We start from the raw sequence: 13,716 nt of genomic DNA on the forward strand, positions 1-13,716 counted from the left end.
CCTTCTACATATTTGAGACGCTTCATGCTGGCGCAATTGGTTACTTCCAGTAATTGCCCATATAATGATGGATACGTGATCTGAACAGAAACAAATATAACCCAAGCGATCAGTTGTTCGTCCCCAGTTGTTCCAGTCCCACTGGCCCCAGCCGCCCACACATTGATCTTTGTAGATCTGCATATATTTGACCATGAAAGACGTGGGCACGGCAAACATTTCAGACAAGAGCGGTGATGGATCGGATTATATGCCTTTTGAAATGTGTTGAGAAATGGCCGCGGAGCACGGCAAAGGACAAACGTTGGTTCCAAAGGCCTTTGCCCACTGACTTGACCTCACTTGACCGAGTAGAAGTGTGCGTCCACGTCTGACTCTACAGACACACCGACACAGCCTCACGATCGCGGTGCTCACAAATTGAAAGCCTTCTATAATTCATCTTGATTGTGGAGCCACGCCAGAAGTTTCTTGAAAGGAACTTCCCTATTTTCAACTTGTTCTCCCTCATCAACCCGCACCCTGGGCAAGTCACCTACCAAATTGTATGGGCAGGTGGGGCGGATTTCAAGCCCTTGAACAGAAGCTTTTTCTAAGCCACCAGTTCCATGCACCACTCAAGAATTCTTACCGGAAGTCTTGTTCTCATATAAATCCACTCAACAGCTTGTGTGAACCATTGCCCATCATCCTACTTACTTTTGTTATTCCTCAGTCACTGTCATATCCCACCTTTTTGAGAAGTCGATTAATTTTTTTGATCTTTCTGCTACCTCTTTCAAAACAACTACTTTACTTTACTTTACAATCAAGATGCTTTTCTCCAATTACTTATTTGCTTCTATCTGCATCGCTGGTATCTCTCGTAAGCGATACAAATTCATTAACCTCTTCGGACTCTAATTTTGACTCGTGTTGCTTTTTCTGTAGTTGTTAACTCTTCTCCGATTCCTTCGAATGATGGGAACTGCAATGGTCTGCTTGCCTGTAACAAACTTGAGACGAGCAACGTAGGAAACAACCTTCTCAACGGTAACGACATTCTCAAAAGCGTCACCGATAACAAACTCCTCCATGATCTATCAATGTATGCATTTCTCTCCTCTGTGAAAAAAAAGCGTTTGAGATGGCTGATGTGATCTTCCCTTCTACATTCTCTTAGTGGAGATGACAAGCATATTGACCAAACCGTGACAAACGTTGAGCAAAGTGTCACAGGAGAAAGTCCCTCGGAAAATTACCCTACCGCTTAATTTATTTATTTTTTCATTGGGGACCTTTCAAATTTCATTTTTTTTCTCTCAAGCGGACAACAATCATTTTCACGGCTTGCCTTTCGTTTTTTTGTCATTCATTCATTCATTACTACAATCAAATATTAAATATTATAGTCTAATCTAGACAGAATTGTCTTTGCTTTCTACTTCGCCTGTGAGCGGAACTTGATTTTGAGTACGAATCGGTTACTATGAGGATGGATACATAGCTTATAAGTGCGATTGAGACCAACAATAAAACAGCGTTGTTCCGAGTCACCGAAAACAAGCATCCATGCTTGTGTATTTACTGGCCGTGTGTTCTGTTCATTCACTTCTCAATGTTCTCGAAAGGCTCCATGAGTGTGAATTTCGAAATTTTGACGAAGATTGAATTGAAGTATGCATGTGATCTTATTGGCTTATTAACACTCAGTTATTTCTTTCTTTCATGACATCATACACTTGTGATAGGTCAATATGACGTCAACGTGTTATTTCGATATATAAAAGGTCTCATATGCTCTTTACCATTCTCCTTTTCTCTTCTCGAACTTAAACATTTCGTTTCGTCACAATCTCATTTCATCAAATCGTTCTCATCCTATTTCGATAAGTGTGCAGCTTTCATTAAAGCTGATGACTTGAATCTCACAAGTAATAATCATTGTCAGTGATTGGCCATCATGAGCGAGGTTGGTTGATGAGGTTTTTATCAGCAACGTATAAATAGAACCCAATCCATGATAGTCTAAGTTCTATTGCGACCCGACATGCTACACACAGCAAGCATCATACTAGCCTGAGAGCTGTCAGCTTAGCCTTCATGTGCACACGTAGTCTGCTTTGGATTTCCAGTGATGAATGGAAAATTAATCAGTTGGGAAAGACACCAGCCTGGCGGGGCTATCCACGCATTTCCTCCGTTGTAATGCGATTGATGGAAGGCATCTGGACGAGATGAATTTGCTTAGTGCCCCGCATACCTGAACTTGCTGCAGATGTAAATAAGCTGGTTCATCTTTGCACACTACGATTGTCGTGCTGCTGAGTCAACAAACTTTTCTCGATAGCAAGCCATGAACTCCATCCGGTCGGTTGCCTTGCTTTTGCTCCATCCACGACGTTTGTGTGCATCGTGCGGCCTTACATATTCGGGGACCCGCATCCTCTACCTTGCCATGGAGAGCGGTGAGCTGGGGTTTGCAATCCTGTATTGCAACACAGACAGCAGGGCTGAGTAGGGATTGACGTGGTGTAGTACGTTCACTCGACCGGTTATGTAGCTCGATGCCCTGATGACGATAACCTCGAGGGTACATGCAAGATTTGCTTGTCACTTCACGAGAGCGAGTATAGCTGCTAGCATACGTAATCTTATGGATCAATCAGGCTTAACGTGGATTCATGGCCAGTCTGAGGACCTGTAAGGCACTTATCCATTGCAAAAGACTGCTGTTTCACTGCGTTAGATCATTATGGACCTCATGTAATGTGCCAAAAGTTGGTTCCAGCTACCTCCGAGGAGGAGAGGTACACTTTACGGCCCATCCTCGCTGGCGCACGTAAAATGTGTTAAAAATGCTGGTTAAGAGTAGGCCAATGATCGTCCGACTTGGCCCGTTTGCAAATCTGTTTTGAGCATCTAAAATCTATGATATACCCTTCAAAGTAACGAAACTGCTCAAACTGCCCTTTGAACAATTTACAACTCGTCATTAGCACTGACCCACCTGACATCAGGCTATCCATCCATCCGTGCAACATTCGAGAATGGTTTGCGGAGTCACCTTATATTTATCGCTCGTATATACACTCACCATTGCACTGAGTGCACATTGTCATATCGCACAATCCCCGGTCTCTGGTGCAACATCGTCATATTCAACTCACCTCACAATCGCCCGTAGAAACCTCATCTCCAAAGCTTCCGAAACATTCATTGACACCGTCCCCAAAGACGAAGGCGTTGCTTACACCACCGCGGCCGACGTTGGAGATAAATCATCGGACATCAGGGAGGTAAAGAGTCATACGCTTTGCAAGCGACATGGAGGCTGTGGGGGTCACACCGTAAAACAGGCTGTGAAGGTTGTTGAAAGTGACGGCCTTTGGAAAGACTGGAAGTTTGAAGGAGAAAATTTCAACTTTTACAAAACTCAACTTAGTCAACCTGGACCTCATTCATTGATTGACAATAAGAATGTTGACCAGTGGATTGAACGCATCGGGTTTGTACCTACTCCACATGAGAAAGATGAACTTATCAAATGGTTCAAGACACAAGATGATGGGGATGCATTACTCGAGAGGTTTGAAAACATCTTATTTAGTCTTGAGCGAGCTCAGTTAGAGGCGAATCGAAGAAAATCCAATGCTGAAGGCGACTCTTTGATCTGGTGGGATTTGGAAGAAATGAAGAATGCGCTGGAAACTGAAAAAGAAGATCATAGTTTCCCGATGTATGTAAGAATTCGAGAAGTACTTCACGATCCCACAACCGCTCATGCCTACTCTGAGCCAGAAAAATCAAAAAAGATTCAACAGCTCATTGAAATTCTCGGTCAACCTACTCAACTTAACAAGCCATATACGACGAGGATCAAGGCGGGTGAAGGATCAGCCGGAAGATGGGGCTTGTCTACCAGTTCTCACGAGTACATCGACAGTCTCAAATTTGGGAGCTTGGAAGATCCAAAGACTAAGCAGTATACTTACATGATGAAGAAACTCTTGGACAATGTGGACGAAGTGGTCAAGAAGTTTACAGACGGTCAAGCATTAAACGAAGCAGAGGAAGCGCAGCTGAGGTTACTAGCGTTGAGCAATGGTTTATCCGATCATCATGTCTTCCAACTTGGAAAACTATTGGCTAAGCTTAAATCCGAGCCCAATTATCTTCCTGCTGAGGATCTCGAAATCTTAAAACAAGACCATGACGAGCTTCGAGCACTCCTCAATATTTACACTAGATTTTTAGGAAAAGGAGAGATCGGATTGAGGCTTTTGAACCGCAAGATATCAACTAGTAACTTTTTAAAGAGGCTCGGATACAAAGCTCAATATGGTTATATTTACACTGTCAAAGGGATTTTCGGATGGTTGAAAAGAATTGGAAAGTATATTGGTAATGTGTGAGTACCTCTGAATTGTTTTCTATGACTGTCGAGATAATATATGCGATTGCTCAAGTGAACTTTCTCTGATGTCTTCCCTGTTATAACAGCTTCAAGAAACCCCACCGTGCATGAGCTTATAAGTCAAACTCGTTGGAAGATCTGGGGCAATCACTCCTGGGTTTTAATATTTAAAGAACAGCTATGTATGATACACTGGCAATAGATCATTTTTCACTTATGCAAGATAGAATGTCATCTACATTATCCAACGTCCTGGAATCGTTCCCATGCACCTTTTTTGTTTTTTGATCTTGTGGAATTTGTAACCCTTGAGGGGCAAATAAGCTTTGCATTTAATGTCCTTGAGCTGTGTTCTGAAAAACTAGCCATGAATGATATTCATTCAGCGGCTCGTGGTGAGACCCGGCCACCATTAGCTGCATCACTAGCAAAGGTCCTTTTCTTCAAAATTTATAACTTGACAAAGATCACCTTCGAACAGCCAGAGATCAAATAAACATTGGTCTCACTACGTCTGCATTGAAGGCTATCGTAATCATGTAACTTATATAGATAGCTGATATTGCATGAATCGTCTTCAATTTTCCATGTCCTCAATGATGTGGAGCAACTTTATTTGCCATAAGGTGCGACCTTGAGGCAATTGAAAGCTTGACCATTTACCTTATCCAATAAGATCATTGAGGTGATTGTTAGTTGTCAGCTTGGGCATTCCACGGTGCTACATGAAAAAATAAACATGACTCACAGTACGAGATTCACAACAAAAGGCGCCAGCTTTGTATAGATAATCACATGTCCACTCCACAGCGTTGTTTTTTCCCGTTGTCGAACCCGCGTTACCTGCCTCGGAGACTAGATGCCAAGACGTTCGTCACAATCAAGAAAATTAATATCTTGATTAGTCTGATCAAGGGCTGAGACATCTAGACTGACCACCCGAGACTGTAGAACAAATTTTGTCTTTGTTCAATGTGCTCCATGAGCTGACACAGACGGCGTGTTCGCGTAGTCCTTCACACGTAAAATAACTGTAGAGAAATCCTGACATCGAAGGCTTGACAACCAGCAACATCAACAGTGCTAAGAGGTTTAATTTGTACATGCTCCTTAATGTGTTCTATATTTTCTATAGGTAGCCAGAGGTAGCCTATACGTAGAAAAAGAGTGTGTGTCTTCAAGACGGTACTTTGGGGGTTGATGGGTGGAGGTAATTGACGTGTCTAGTGCTTGATGAGTTTGCTTTTTATACCAAGGATTCTCAACCTCAACACTAGTCTGTCGAGTTTCTGCGATGACTTGGGTGTTCCAGGTATTATCAATGTCTGGAAAGCCTTGATGGCTTCACTTGCTTCTGAAAATCACGGCCACAAGAGGAGATAGTAATTAGCCAGCGCTCAATTGATCGTAAACACCTGATTCTTTGAATTATAATATATTACAAGCGCACTGACCCACTGGCACAGAAGCCGCAGGACCATGTGATTTTTCACCTTTTGTTATAGAAGTTCACATAACTTTATAGCCCGGCAAAAAAGTATCCCAAGCCTCAAAAGTGACACCGGGCTGCAACCCTTTTGTTCGTAAATTGCGCGCTGCTGAGCAGACGCCACATTTCAACTTTCAAGATCTCAAAGTTGAATTGAACTACGGCTTTCAAGCTCAACCTATTTTTGCACACCTTTTCGAACAAAAACCTGCTGCACCTGTGTTATAATGGATTATATGTTACAACCGACGTAGGCCTACAGGGATTGAAGAGTTGGAAAGTGCACAGTGAGGATTATAAAGATCAAGAGTGAAAAGAGAGTCAAGATCGTAAGGATCAAAACAAAAATACAAACAGAAAAATACCATGATAGAGTGTTGGATTGGGTAGTCTCCTGACTCCTACTCGGAGGAATAAATTTCAGTTTCGCCACTGCAATATCCTAAAATTTTGCTACCCCCATCGCCACATTTATACTGTGATACCTCGCGCATGACTCCACCTGACGCTTCGAACCGGGAGTCCTGGTTCGACGCGTGGTCGAGGACAGTCCTACCAACATATCCACTGATGATTGGAAAGATTCGAAGGTGTCTAGCCAAAATGACGACGGTGATTGCCTTCTCCCTAAGGGGTTTGGCCCTGGACAAGAGATTCTCAAGTCGCAATGGCCACCGACACGTTGGGAGATTGCCTAAACAAAAATATATAATATAGAAGAAGAGAGCATGAACTAGCACCCCAGAACCCGATACCACAGGGCGGGTGTCTGAGTGGAGTTACTCATTGGCTTGTTGCTTCTGTGAAACCCACAGGCCCCAGCTAGCAGTATCTGAGAATAGAAACACCTAAAAGACAAATGCAAGTAGTTTCTGATGTATTGTTTGACCTCATAACATTTGGAGTGAAATATGCGAAGAGAAAAATTTCGGAATCTCAGAAGACGCGAAAATTAGATGGGTCGGTGAGTTCCATTTCAAATTATAACATCAAGTCATTATACAAAGAGTTAATTGTATCTTTCCCTTGCCTAGCTTAAGCATAGGTGAGGGAAAGTATTATAGCGGGAGTTGAGTTCCGCTGTCAAGGATAGTTCTCATTACTCTTGAACTCTCCTCTAGGCGGGACTCGGTTTTTAGAGGAGGCTCTCAAAGGCGTCTCTTGTGGAGACTTCAGCGATGACTTAAACTCTCCGTTTGGAGAGGTACGGTAAGTGTCTTGGGTGTCTTGTAGGGGAAGGACGACTCCCCTTTCTCTGGTCTGGGGTCAGGCCTGAGCCTGGCGGGCTTCCCCTATACCTGACGCTAGACGTGTTTGTGTTTTTGGGTTGTCAGTAGATGTGTTGTGACAGCGTATGTCAAGCAAGGTACCTGAGGTGATAGGACTTATGTATTGGTGTGGCATACTCGAACAAAGAACGAAAAAACAAAGGAAAACATTGAAAAGTCGACCCACGAGAAAATGGGAGATCTTATGAAAGGCTGGTTGTGACTGAGTCACTAGATAGACGGAGGAGTCGACTGGTCGACGGGACTTAAGGTTTGCTACCGCGTTGGAGAGTGTTGTCCTTGATCCACTCGGCTGGTGGATGGTCTAATAGGGGATTATGAACCCATGTCGTCGTGGACAGGTCATGTGAAGTCTCGAAGCAAGGTATAACATCCTCTGAGATCTCTAGCGCGTGTTTGGCCGATTCCCATTCGCGGTCGTTCCAATTCCTTTGGTAGAGAGTGTGACAGGATGATGTCCAACGACCCAGAGCTTTGATCTTCTCTGTGCGTACCCCTGCTCTCGTTAGAAGTGTTGCTCCCCCGATCCGGAAAGAGTGGCCAGTCATCCTGGATTTCTGCCCCCAGGCTTTCATCATAACGTCTAGCATTTTCTTCCGAGTGATGCCCGATAAGCCGTTAGGTTTGTGAGTCAAAAACAGCCTCTGATCCTTCTCCCATAGGAAGGACTCTGTCAGTTGTTGGAGGGCTGCTACGGGGCATAAGACTCCACGTGTCTCGCGAAGAACTAGTTGCTGAGTTTCACCCGGTTTGGCGGTCTTTGTTTCCCGTAATGCTATCACGGCGATCTTCGTCCCTTTTGACTCGTGGAAAGATATTTCGCATCTAAGGATTGCGGTTAGATCGTATTTGTTGTATGCTTCCTCTTTACAAACAAGCTCTCCTAGGCGTGCTAGCCCCCAATAGGCTGTGAGGGCGAGTGCGGTCAACCCGACAGGGTCGGCTTCGTGCTCTGCTATGCTCCCCACTAAGATTACTAGGGCCTTCGGAGTTACTGGTTCTCTCTCAAGCTTCGTGAAGGGAACTTTTGCTTCTAGTCTTTCCGATGCTCGTATTATTGATTTCAGGCGAGTGAGTTGGATGTCGGGAAAGTAGTACCCGTGAAAGGCATGCCACGTCCGTAAGGCGGTAAGGTACTTCCTGATCGTGGTCACTCTGACTGGCTTGTTTGTGGCCTTCTTGTCTTCGTTCTCTCCTGCCCACACTATAAAGTTCTCCACTACCTCTACCGTGGCCGGAAAGGTTACTAGCTTCTTCTCTTTTGTAAACCGTTTGAACTTTTTGACTCCGGAGGCATATGACTTGAGGGTTGATCTGTTCCATGCTGCTCTCAGCATATGACACTGTGCCGTGTTCAGTCGAAGAGGAACGTTATCATCGATTCGTAAGAAGGTAGAGATATCTTTCATGTTTCTGTGTCGTCAAGTCGCGACCAATATTGGTATGTGGATTCTGGGTATCGGTCGTGTCTGTTAAAACCGCAATTATATCGCTTTGTTCGTCACTGTTACTCGACTCATTCACGCGCTGTGTTCCTTATTACTCACTCGATGGATATCTTATGCGGCCAACAAGTGTTGTAGAGAGTGTAAACTCGATCAAAATGGATTTCTGCGACAGTTCCGGACAGTTCTGGTTGGAGGGTTGACAAAGGTGTGGTTGGGCGTTAATTGGTTGAAGAGAAGAAAGTTAAGTTGGTTGATGAGGGTACAGGTGATAATTTGTTATATGGTCTAACCGAAAAGGTCAAGTGGAATGATGAGAGGTTAAAGTTAAGTGGGATGATGAGATGCTGGGTGAAATTTAAACATGGATCTGGGAGTGAGAAGTTGCAACATCAAGATCGTTTACAACAGAATAGTCACATCTAGCACCTACTTCGTCTCTTTTCTTGGTGGGAAACTTCTACCATCTTGAGCTGCGAATCAAGCGTCGCATTTGGAGTACTCCTGACCCGTCTGGTTAGTTCCCACTCCTGTCTGACAATTGGCTCAATTAGTCTTGATGCAATCATTTTTGGCTTCTGCTACCACTTGACCTGCAAAACTTACTATGCCTTTTTCTTCTACCTGATCGAGCGTCACGTCTTCCAACCACGTCTTTAAGTCATCCGGGACTTCAATATGCACCTGCCTGAACTACTCCTTTGACGAGGGTATGCCGCGAGATAACTTGTCTGCCGTGTTATCCACTGACGTCACCCTTCTCTGCTCTAACTGGACGTCGTATTGGAATAGGAGCTCGGAAATTTCCTTCCACTCTTTGTTCACCCAATAATCCCTCGATCTTTCTTTCCGCAGAACACCTTCAGTAGTCGTATTGTCGGTCAGCACTAGCAATCGCTCTTCTTTTATATCTTTTAATTTCTTTACCATGATTAGTCCTAGGCGGACTGCTACGGTTTCCAACCATGCAATTCCCCTCCTTGGCCTATTGGGAGGATTTTCCCATCCTGTCTTCAGTTTGAACTGACCCCAGTTCTTCCCTATTATCACGCCTATACCAAACGTCGTCGAGGCGTCGCCTACCCAGCCAATATTGTTGATTGGTCTGGTTTTCAGAAGGTGTCTACGAGGGATTTTCTTTAGCGCATCTCTCCACACATTCATGTCCTCTCGAACTGCTATTGGCATTTTCCTTTTGGCTGCTACGTTCATCCACTCTGCTAGCCATCGATAGTTGTTTGATAGGTAGCATCTCATGTGTGGAGCAATGTAAGCTACATGATTGAGTCGGCCATTCATCTTTTGAACTTCCTTATGTGTATAATCTACTTTCTTCAAGAATGATTCTAATTGTTCTGTTCTTTGTTCTAATTTTCCTTTCGGTAGTTCCACGGTCCTGTTTTTCGTATTCCATAGAAAACCTATATACTTTTGTTGTTCACTGAAATGTGAGAATTTCGTTTCATTTGTTTTAACTCCTAAGCTAGAGCTATATTTGACTATCTCGTCCATGTGCACCATTGAATCTGATCTCTTTATGAGCAGATTATCATCTACCCATCTGAATGCTTCTTCTAGTTTAAATTCTTCTTTTATTAAATCCTTCCACGCGTCTGCTGGACCTCCAAAGCTTCCACATCCTGCTACTCCTCCAAAGGAAATAAATAAATCTATGTACATCTTCTCTTCAAAATCCATAATTAATAGGTATGGCCATTGATCCGGCCTTGTCGGAATCTGTCTATATGCTTTCAGCCAGTCGAATAATGCTATTAGTAGCTCGTCTTCTGAATTTGCAATGAAAGAATATACTCTTGAAAAGTTATCCCATGTTGTCTTGAATTCGTCCTGGTTCACATAGGAGTTTACGCTAGGTATCATTGGATCGTCTTTTGGGAATGATAGATCATTTATCGGCCTAAATGATCCATCGCCGTTTATTACGGCTCCCATTGGACTTGATCGAAAGAATTTAAAGTGCTTTGCTACCTCTTCTTTCGTGAAAGGACCTATCATCCTACCTGCCAATACTTCCTCTTCTATGCTTTTTTTGATCTTGTCTCTCGCTAGCTGAGCTGATTTGTGGTTTGGTGGACAATAATATTTCATTCCACCAATTGCGTGGTGTGGAATTCCTTGGTCGAAACCATTTCAGAATCCGTCTAGTACAAAATCATAAAATGGTAGTAAGCTATATTTCTTTAGCTCTTCTTCCCATTTCTCTATCACCATGCTACATTTTGCTTTAGTAGGCCAAGATATTTTCACTCCTGCTCGTTCTTTTGGCTTCTCCTTCTCTCTTTCTTTTATTTCAGTTCTTTCATTGTCCGTGTAATTCCTATTACGAAGCAGATTTGACATAAGAATTCATTTCAAGCTTCATGGGTACAAGATAATTAAAAGGAGTGTCTTGAAATTTCTAAAGCTTAAAGGCGTTACAATTGGAATTATGAAATTAAGTTAAACAAGGAGTGACTTTGAAATAAAAGTTGATGTAGTGAAATAATTTGGTATAGCTTAACGAGCGTGGTGGTAATTGAAATCTGAAACAGGCTCTCGGTTTTACACTCACGTCTCATTCTGTACCTGTCTTCCCACACCTCTGCCTACTCCTCCTCTCGTACCTCTCCAGGTACCTCTTGCTCCTCTTCCTTGGTAATTGTTGTAATTGTTTGGCTGTGTATTGTTGTTTGTAGCGACGTTTGGGATCGAGGTCAGGCCGACGTTCACCGGTGCTTGGTTTGAGTTTGATTGTCCTTGACTAGGGAAGCCCATGTGGATTGTCGGTAGTTGATTCTGATGAAACGGGACGTTGTGGCTAAAGTTTGGTCCCCTGTTGTACTGGTTGAATCCTGGTCTTGCTCCGTATGAGAAATTTCTGTTTGGGCGTGGACCTCTTCTTTTCCTATGAAAGTCATTGTTGAAATCTCTGGAGCCAGATGCTGTCAGTTGGTTCTCGGTTGCCGAATTGTGATTTCTACAATATGTATCTTTTTAGGCTTCTTTCTTCTTCTAACGTTAAGAATCCTTCTCTACTCACAATGCTAAATCAGTCTCGGGGTGTCTCCATTCTAGTTTACCTCCCTTCGCGTAAGGGTTCGTTTCACCTCCGTTCGCCTCTCCAAAGTTCAATGACTTGTCTTTGGCTTTGTCTTCGTATTTCTTCATGAATGTACCGATATCTTTTATCGGCTCTTTGTTTAATCTTTCTATAAAGATGTGTTGTCTGCACAGTATGTCGTAACGCAGTGCTGTCATCCAACACTCTGTCGCTCTCCTGTTATCCGTCTTCCTGTCAGTCATTGTCTTTTCTCTATTTTGTAAGTGGTCAGATTTACTCACTTGACTTGCTTTACGTTTTTGATGTGGAAGTTGAGTCTTTCTGCTACTTCTTTCTGCTTATGTTGGATCAAGTAACGCTTGAAGAGGCTGATGTTCTCTGTCCACTCTCCGTAAGTCATTTTGAACTCGGATGGTGCCTCTAAACCTTTGTTTTTTGAAGTTTTCGACGATGACAAATGATGTTGTCTTTTGTATTCTTCCTTGTCTGCTAGCGCGAAACTTTGATCGAATACTGTCAAGGGGATGGATGACTCTAACTTTTTCATTTGTTTCCTCCAAAATGGCTGTAGTTGGATCTAGTCTGACTTTGGAATTACGCCGATGTTCACTTGTATTCCATTCTTCTTGCTTCGTTTCTTTTTCTCAGTATCCTTCTTCGTTCTTCTCTTTGATTTCTTAGTCTCCTTCGATGGTTTAATGTTAGCTATCTTGCCTAAACGTTTGATTTCATTCTTTGCATCTTCTAGTTTCTTCTTCAACTTTGATGTGCGTTTCCGTTTCTTATCTGTTTCGAAGAGGAAGAGAATCATTTTCTCAAGTTAATGGATAGCTCTTTCATCGTCTTTTGACTATGCGATGCTTTTTCTGCCACATCTGTTATCTGGACTGGTCATCCACTAACGCCATAAAAAGGCAGATATCTCTATACGTATCTCTTCCTTCTTATTCAGAGGGGCGCTCTACCCTTCTTGGGAGCTTTCCGGGAGAATCAATCGTCACCGAGTAACATAGATGGATGATAGAATCGTGATTCATCGAACGAGATCAAAAAGTGGAATTTGGAGTGGTATTTTTGGAAGAGTGTAGTAGGGGATGGGGAGAAGTTCTTTCCCTTTTCTTAGGGAGGATGTGGAGTATAGCTTATTAAAGGTCTTTGATGGTTATAGACTTTCTTACCTTTCTTTACTTCTCTTTCTGAGTCTTCTGATCCGCTCTCTGAAGACGAATCTTCTTCGCTTCCTTCGCTGTCTGAATCGGAGCTGGAGCTTGAGCTGTCTGGTTCTTCCTCTCCGTTTGAAGATCCTAAGGAAGGGGACGATCCTTGGTGATCTTCTAATTCTTCAACTTCTAGTTCGTCTGAGGTTCCTCCTGATTCGTAATCGTCATCCACAAAGTCACCTGCTAAGTCGTCTATATCGGAAGAGGATCGTTCCGCTCGTTCTTTGCCTTTGGGAACTCTGATTGTCGCGTTGAATAGAGGGTTCGTCTCTGCCGGGAAAGGAATGGGAACGTTTCCGATGAAATTCGAGTAATTATGGCTTTGTGGGGGATCCAGTTTACGCTTATCTTTCGATGGATCTGGTTGGCCTTTCTCGTTGAGTTCTGGCTGGTCTCCTAATTCATTTGTGTCGTCGTCTGTCTTGGATTGTTCGTCATCGTCCTCTTGGTGGTCGTTAGTTGAAATGAGGTTTGGTTCAGAGTTTGACGGTCCTGCTACGTTAACTCCTAAGGTACCTGTATCCCCCTCGGGGCTAACTTCCAGACCCTGGACTCGACGGCTCGCCCTAATCGCCTTCGACGTGATTGAGCTCTTAGTCATCTTTGTTGGAATGATTGTAATGAGGGATGTTTAACTCAGATAGATGTCTTTTGTCGGTAATTAGGTGTTTGAATTAGAAGAGGATTACTTCAGGGAAATTCGGTTAGTAAACGATAAGTTATAGTAAGATTAGTTATACGATAAGTTATAATAAGAGTTGTTATAAGATAAGTTGTGAATCTGATAAGGTGTAAACTTAATAAAATAAAATAATA

The 13,716-nt window shown here is 43.1% G+C and overlaps 4 protein-coding genes across 4 annotated transcripts; 1 reads left to right on the forward strand and 3 right to left on the reverse strand.

Moving 5' to 3' along the window:
- Nucleotides 1-3,029: 3,029 nt before the first annotated feature.
- Nucleotides 3,030-4,507, forward strand: MELLADRAFT_86171 (uncharacterized protein; the record flags this gene model as incomplete). Its single annotated transcript, XM_007409680.1, has 2 exons — nt 3,030-4,390; nt 4,483-4,507. 2 exons carry the CDS (start codon nt 3,030-3,032, stop codon nt 4,505-4,507), a joined length of 1,386 nt encoding a protein of 461 aa, XP_007409742.1.
- Nucleotides 4,508-5,060: 553 nt separating this feature from the next.
- On the reverse strand, nt 5,061-5,501 carry MELLADRAFT_106257 (uncharacterized protein; the record flags this gene model as incomplete). Its single annotated transcript, XM_007409884.1, has 3 exons — nt 5,061-5,117; nt 5,145-5,251; nt 5,333-5,501. 3 exons carry the CDS (start codon nt 5,499-5,501, stop codon nt 5,061-5,063), a joined length of 333 nt encoding a protein of 110 aa, XP_007409946.1.
- A 5,686-nt stretch (nt 5,502-11,187) lies between these two features.
- Nucleotides 11,188-12,080, reverse strand: MELLADRAFT_106258 (uncharacterized protein; the record flags this gene model as incomplete). The annotated part of the gene is made up of 3 exons (XM_007409883.1): nt 11,188-11,524; nt 11,660-11,932; nt 11,962-12,080. 3 exons carry the CDS (start codon nt 12,078-12,080, stop codon nt 11,188-11,190), a joined length of 729 nt encoding a protein of 242 aa, XP_007409945.1.
- A 177-nt stretch (nt 12,081-12,257) lies between these two features.
- Nucleotides 12,258-13,501, reverse strand: MELLADRAFT_62967 (uncharacterized protein; the record flags this gene model as incomplete). Its single annotated transcript, XM_007409882.1, has 2 exons — nt 12,258-12,466; nt 12,859-13,501. 2 exons carry the CDS (start codon nt 13,499-13,501, stop codon nt 12,258-12,260), a joined length of 852 nt encoding a protein of 283 aa, XP_007409944.1.
- Between the last annotated feature and the right edge of the window lie 215 nt (nt 13,502-13,716).

This window comes from Melampsora larici-populina (assembly GCF_000204055.1).
Source record: "Melampsora larici-populina 98AG31 unplaced genomic scaffold MELLAscaffold_17, whole genome shotgun sequence".
Classification (NCBI taxonomy): Eukaryota; Fungi; Basidiomycota; class Pucciniomycetes; order Pucciniales; family Melampsoraceae; genus Melampsora; species Melampsora laricis-populina.